General features: G+C 38.7%; 1 protein-coding gene across 1 annotated transcript; it reads left to right on the forward strand.

The window, feature by feature from the left end:
• The first annotated feature begins 4,089 nt into the window (after positions 1-4,089).
• On the forward strand, positions 4,090-5,082 carry LOC145284571 (uncharacterized). Its single transcript, XM_080133486.1, has one exon. The coding sequence runs from the start codon at positions 4,090-4,092 to the stop codon at positions 5,080-5,082; it is 993 nt and encodes a 330-aa protein (XP_079989612.1).
• Positions 5,083-7,094: the final 2,012 nt, after the last annotated feature.

Here is a 7,094-nt window from a genome sequence, read left to right on the forward strand (position 1 = left end):
TTTACACTTAGGAGATGTGTTCAATAAGTTTTCAGAAGATTTTCTGATGAGTATTTTATTGATAGTACAAATTGCAAATTCTAGTTCAGTTCGAAGTAATATTATCCGGTTGCAACGCACGTGGTGTACGGTTCCAAAAATTTCTGAAAGGACCCATTGGAAGTCATATTTTATGAGCGTTGTCGACGACCCTTGTTACAGCCTCTTTAATCTCCAGAATTGTCTCATTACAACAACCTCTAACGTTTTATTTGAGCTTATGGAATAATAAAATTACGGGAAGCACAGTTTGGACTAAAAAAGGGGTGAGGACTTGTCTTGATTCCAATCGTGGTAAAATGGTATATGACAAGGACTGAAAATCCTTGCTCAAACGCACAAATCTTCCGCATCTTCAATTCTTCGTAAATAATTGGGTGTACAATTCCCACACTGACATTCAACTGTTCATTAATGCCTCTATAGACACACAAAACTCCTTATTTTGCAAGACAAAACGTTGCTCGATAACACGTAACAACCCATCTTCGCAAAATATTATCAGCAACGTTCACGAAATTGGTGTTACCGTCATGTATTTTGCATTAGCTCTCAAAGCGTTTTTAAAGCAGCAAGGCAATCTGTTGGTACCCCGGGGTCCCTCGCATAAATAAAAGCTCTTATTCAACTCTCATTTACCCTTTCTGGGGAAATCTAAGACAATTGTAGTTGACTGGTTCACACTCCCCACGTGATGTTGTAAAGTTGTATACGTTTTTCAGGTGACACTCTGTAAAACTTTTATCGTAAAGTAATTTTTTTGTCAAAAACGGAGTTTTTCATATTAAATTCAGGAATAATACACTCTGCACTGAGACTCCTTTACCTCGCACAGTTTTTCTAACAGTACCGTTTTAATATTGACCTATCGAATTCTAAAACATCTATTGATGACTTCTGTTAATTTCCCATTTTGTGGATGGCAAAGCGCACTGATCAGCCGAGGTCAATGCGTATAAATACTATATTACCAGTGCACACTTTATCTGTCTCGTATTCGGATTCTTTCGTGCAGACAGAAACGGATTTGGAGTAGACAGTAACGAATTCTTTTAACATGGCGATCAAGAAATCAAGACAATTTCCTTAACGGGATCATGATTTACACTCATTCGGATCATCACAGCTTTGCTATTTCATTCATATTGCAAAGTAATAAAAACTACAATATTAAAATCCAACAACATATACAAATGATCAATGGTTTTCTTTATTTCGGTAATCACAGCTTCGCTCTCATTTTTGGAGTGCAAAGTAATCATTATTAAAATGATTAAATCAATCAATATGTACATTTGGGTATCTTTAGTCTATCTTCATAAGCATAAGAACTTTATACTTTCTGTAAATTATAGGCATCCTCATCCCAACCCCAAAGCCTTGAGATAAAGGCAGTTAAGGTCCGTAAATCAGGCTCTAATAGAGCAAAAAAATAACGTTGACGATGTTTTATTTCTTTATTTTCTCCTCTGCCTTTAAACATATCATTTCTTATCATAATAATCATTATCATCATCGCCATGAAAAACTTGACGTTGATGAAACACCATCTCTGTTTGAACTTTTCACCAATGATTGACTTATTAATGTTGTCTGACAAAGAAGTTTGGGCTCTAATTTATGTATAAATATATTTGCATATAATTCAGTATCATCATGAATCTATCTGCAGCTATGGGCAAATAGCCTCGGTGCCTTGTTAATGCTTTGAGAAAAGCAAAGGCTAAGAGAGTAAATCCTGACATACCTCTGATGTGGAGTTCAGATTGCTTGATATGAAGCAATGCAAAACCTTATAGTAACTCCTGCATTTGCGTTAGCGCACACCGTATTGGATTGTCTGTTTGGCGAACTTTGTCTTAAAAGCATATAAGGCGACACTGGTTAATGGGAACACCTATGTTTCCTTATCACCCGCTGGAGCCTGTATCTGAAGAGACAACCGCAGATTAAATTGTATAATAACGCCAGATGCTGCAGTGCGCCATATGTAAAAAAAAAACTCATTTTAGCACAGGGCAGAGGGTGATATCATCATCATCATGATCATCATCGTCATAATTATCATTCTTAGGTTGTGTTAATTTTAAGGAGTATCTATATATACTAAACTATCATAGGAAAGAGTTTAGGTCAGAAAATACTATTTTTCTATACCCATATCCACCTACTATATAACAACCATAATCGTACAATTTTCTGTTTGAGAATGTGGGCCCATAACAGGGGGTGCACGAGAAAAATGCAGAAGGTAAAGCGCATCTGTTTATTCGTTTTCAATCTGTTTTTTTTAAACTTTAAACTAAATGTCCGCGCATTCTATTAAAAATAAACGTAATTATGCACGAACTATTCTTTCTAGCTCTATTACTTATATCTTCTTAACATAGCATCTGCCTTCCTTTTTTATAAATAGTTTCTGATGAAAAACATAATATCAAAGCGAGTTACTTATAAACATATAAGAGGTAGCTTACTACTACTTTTTGTTTAATTGACATTTGCCTAATAATAAATTACTGTTGTTTTTTTAATCTCAGATTAGTCCTGTCCACTTGCTTGCGAATTTGTATAAATTTGCTGATTTATTCATTCCATGAATTTGAAGAAGCCATTTAAAATTATAGATTCAAGGCCGATGGATTCACAATGGGACCAAATCTGAAATCTTTCAGATCGGTGGCAGAATGTCGTTGATAATTATAGCTTTATTTCGAAGGATAGCTACTGTTTCGAATAAATTCGTTTATACGTTATCAGGCATTATTACAAAGCGTACCCACTTTTCTTCGCCCTACGATGTTTTCATCTGTTACTGTCTCGTACTTCTTCAAGTCGTCTCATCTCTGTCTTATCGTAGAAATTCCGCCATCTTGTAATTTTATTTCCATGGTTTATATTTTTTACGTGTTTCAATCATGCCTCCGTCCTCCCCTATCCCACGCGTACAACTGATTCAGTGGAATGATAACATTCGTCACCTGACAAACAGTCATCTTTTATCGACAACAATTGCTGCATATCTTTTGGGTTGTGTTAAATTTTCTATTCGTATCTACACAAGCCAGAAGCAGTTAATTTTAAACGAGACATTTCTTGTTTAAGTTTATATTGTTCTTTTAACACTGATATCATATGATTCAGTTAACTGTGCACAAGCTCTCAATAATGAAGGTTCCAGTAAAATAAATATTACAATTTCTATAAAACACACTCATAGTTACTGCTATCATAGTCGGCCGTCTGTACTTGCTGCAAATAATACAAAGAAAAATATTTTTTTTTTATATGAGGAAATATCTATCAAAAAATACATATTGGATCAGAATAAATATAACATAATTTAAACTCTAATTTTATTTCTACTATTTTAGCTGCAATCAAAAGAGATGTATTAACCTTCCTACCACAGCAACAGCATTAGTTAAAGAAAAGGTTTAAAGAGATAATACAGGTTTCCAAATTATGATTCATCAGTCTGACTGCAAAATAACTTTCTAGTAAACTTAGAAGGTATAATTACACTGGCAACTACGCTCCAGCTGACAGAAAATACAGTTGTTTTTATCCGAATGGTGAAAACAATATATGTTCTTGTAACGTTTACGGACCTTAATGAAATAACACTAATTTTCTTTAAACATAATTGCTACAATTGGAAAGATTGTACATGAATATTCTCCGCTTACAACTTAGAAAATAATTTATAAAAAAAACATTGAATCTTACTTGAAAATCCGTTGTACAATCTAGCATAGTTCGTATACTGCAAAAATACCAAAAAATACAATACTGTGAAAAAAGGATTAATGATTGCTCGAGAGGAGAAGGATCGGCGTGCACTTACCTTGAATACTAACCAAGAAGAACTGTTGTTGTTATTCACCCTTTTAAAGTTTTATTTTGTGCTCCGGATTTCTTTTCTGCGATGCATCTCCAGAGGCATATGGCTTCGCAGCATATGTAGTGCAAAATTGCCAATCTGGTCTGTTGTTTGCAAAAGCTAGGGTGGCTCCCTTGAAAAAGAAAACTCTACCCACCTTAGAACTTATGGCCGTGTTTTTGGCTCTCCGGTGCCTGCCTACTTTGTGGAGGAATTTTGGAGGGTTTTCTCCCTCTGAGATTCATGTAGCCACAGATTCACAGGTGGCTCTCTCTTGGCTGATATCCGGAACAATTGTAAGCAGAAACCTCTTTGCCCGGAATAGACTGAAGGACATCCAACAGATGAGTGCTGAGTTGGAAGCCACACTAGGTTTCTCCCCCTCATTTCGTTACGTCTCAACAACTGAGAATCCTGCCGATTTGATCACTAGGGGGTTAACTTTGAAAAGGTTCAAGGCTTGCCTTCAATTCTGGTGTACTGGTCGGGATTGGTTAAGTAGCGGGATCAGGCCATGGGCCGCACAGCTGTTGCCATGCCTCAGCCAGCACAGCCAAGTGGTGGCCCGTTCTTCTTGGAATGCTGCCATCCTACAGGGAGAGGAACCACCTACAGTTCTTCCTCTCGAAAGATTTTCTTCCTTTACCAAGCTATTGAGAGTGCCTTCCTTGGTCCTCAGATTCATCCATCGACTGCGTCGGTTAGAAGTTTACACGGAAAGGCTTGCAGCCATTCTGCTGATGAAAACGATGCAGCGCCAGAGATATGCTGAGGAACTAGCATTCCTGCGGGATTCCTCAGGTAGGACAATTCTGGGTTTGGTGCGTGATCTCGACCTGTTCATTGATGGTGAGGGTCTTATCATGTCAGGTAGCAGAATTGCAAGGTCTCTCCATTTCGACCCGGAAGTTAAACACCCTGTTCTGTTAGCAAAAGATAACCCAGTAACTCGGCTTATAATAAGGGATGCGCATACAAGGTGTCAACACTTGGGGGTTGAATCCACTCTGGCAGAGTTAAGACGGTGTGGTTACTGGGTGGCCAAGCGGAGACCAGCAGTGAAAACAGTCCTGGCTTCATGTGCACTGTGCCGCAAGTACAATGCCAGACAAGTATTGCCCCCCCCCCAATGTGGCCATCTTGCCTGCTTCACGTGTTGAACTGGAGGTTCCCTTCAAACACACGGGAGTAGATTTTACGGGCCACCTTTGGGTTAAGGAAGGGGATAAGGTGGTGAAGATGTATCTACTCATCTTCACCTGTCTCAGTATCAGGGCTGTACATGTTGAGGTGGTACCATACATGAGCGTGTTGTCAGTTTTGCAGGCTTTGCAGCGTTTTACAAACCTCCATGGTGTTCCAACACCCATTTACTGTGACAATGCTAAGACCTTCATAGGAGGTGGGCGGTTATTTAAGACGTTGATGTTGAGCCACGATTATCAACAGAAGTTTGGCTCGTGTCTGATTAAATTCTGTCCTATCCCTATATTTTCGCCTTGGGTAGGAGGGGTCTGGGAGAGGAGTATTTAGAAAATTAAAAATTGTCTGCATAAGGTGGTTGGTAGAGGTGAGATAGATTATTTCACGTTACTAACCATAGTATCGGATATACAAAGGGCAATTAACAACCGCCCTCTAACTTATCGAGAATCCGCGGAGACTTAGCTGGAGGCAGTAATTCCAAACATGTTTCTGAGGCCCAATAAGAGTCCTGGACTACTTTTGAGTTTAAATGAGAAAAATTTTTCTTCCCACATCCCTTCAAGTCGATAGAGGCTTCTCAGAACCATGCAGGTACGAAACCAGTGTCTGGAGAAGGTCAAAGCACTATGGTATGATGAATACCTCTTAAGTCTCAGAGAGAAGCCCCTGGGCCGTTCATGGGTGCCTTTCCGAAACAGGCTTAAGATCGGATATGTCGTTTTAGTTAAACACCCTCTTAAACCAATACCCTTTTGGGTTCTCGGTATTATATGGGAAATGTTTTATGGTGAGGATGGTGTAGTAAGGTCTGCAAAGGTAAGGCAGGGGGGCAATGCAGCACACATTCACTCATTGAAGAACCTCTTTCCACTGAGCTCTCTTTAAACAGCGAGAGTCAGGATCAGTCCATCCCTGCATCGGTCGATGGTGCAGTTTCCCTTAAATCGACTCCTTCCCAGGAAGAAGAGGTGATTTCGCTTTGTCGTGTGTGCAGTTCCCCGCAAGGTGATCAGGATATGATCTATTGTGACGGCTGTGATGACTGGTGTCACTTCAGGTGTGTGGAGATTGTTTCTCCGCCTCCGGAAAGGCAGAAGTGGTATTGTACGGATTGTGCACCTAAGAGACGACGACAAGGTAGGCCTAGCTTCATCCCAGAATAGTTAGGGACTCCAAAAAATAAAACAAAAAAATACTAATACGTTAACTATATTAAGTAATTGCATGGTTTTATATCCTTTGTTTTTTCCACGCATTTTCTTTTTTTTCTTTCTTGGGGATCGTGTGAAAAAAAGGATTAATGATTGCTCGAGAAGAGAAGGATCGGCGTGCACTAACCTTGAATACTAACCAAGAAGAATCGTTGTTGTTATTCATCCTTTTAAAATGTTATTCTGTGCTCCGAATCACGTGATAGTTAATCATCTGATCCTTCCATTATATATGAGGGGAGATTCCCTTGTCTTGTCTGTCTTTTTTTCTTCACCACGAATTGATTCAGTTGCCGGCGATTGAAAGTAAATCTTTTTCACTTTCGTCTGGCGAAGATACTACAAGACGGTTACGTCGCAGAAGGGGGCAATCAAAGGTAAATGCATTGCTCCCTTCTTGATCTGAGCGGTCATTGATTCTTTGCTGGAAATTAATTTTTTCACAATACAATTTTAATAACTTTGAAAACGGCCGCAATTCATAAGCGAATGAGTTTAACAATATTTAAATGCGAGTATATGCAAATAGTTTTTCCAATATTTTACACGTAAAGTCCAAATAAAGCTGATTGTAGAAAAAATCGTTTAGAATTGAAACGCATACTATTAAGATCACGTGACAGGATAAGACCTCGGACTAATCTACACTTGGCAGAAAAGCTAGATTTCTAGCCTCTGAGAAAATAGGTGTCGAATTGATCGCACGAACTTTAAACGAAATGATGGAAACGATAATAACTTACAATTATGGAGAC

This window comes from Euprymna scolopes, chromosome 9, assembly GCF_053919585.1.
Source record: "Euprymna scolopes isolate OS-2025 chromosome 9, ASM5391958v1, whole genome shotgun sequence".
Classification (NCBI taxonomy): Eukaryota; Metazoa; Mollusca; class Cephalopoda; order Sepiida; family Sepiolidae; genus Euprymna; species Euprymna scolopes.

Bases quoted from the DNA above. Each gene is read 5' to 3' on its own strand.
- LOC145284571 (XM_080133486.1), top strand. From the start codon at position 4,090: ATGGCCGTGTTTTTGGCTCTCCGGTGCCTGCCTACTTTGTGGAGGAAT.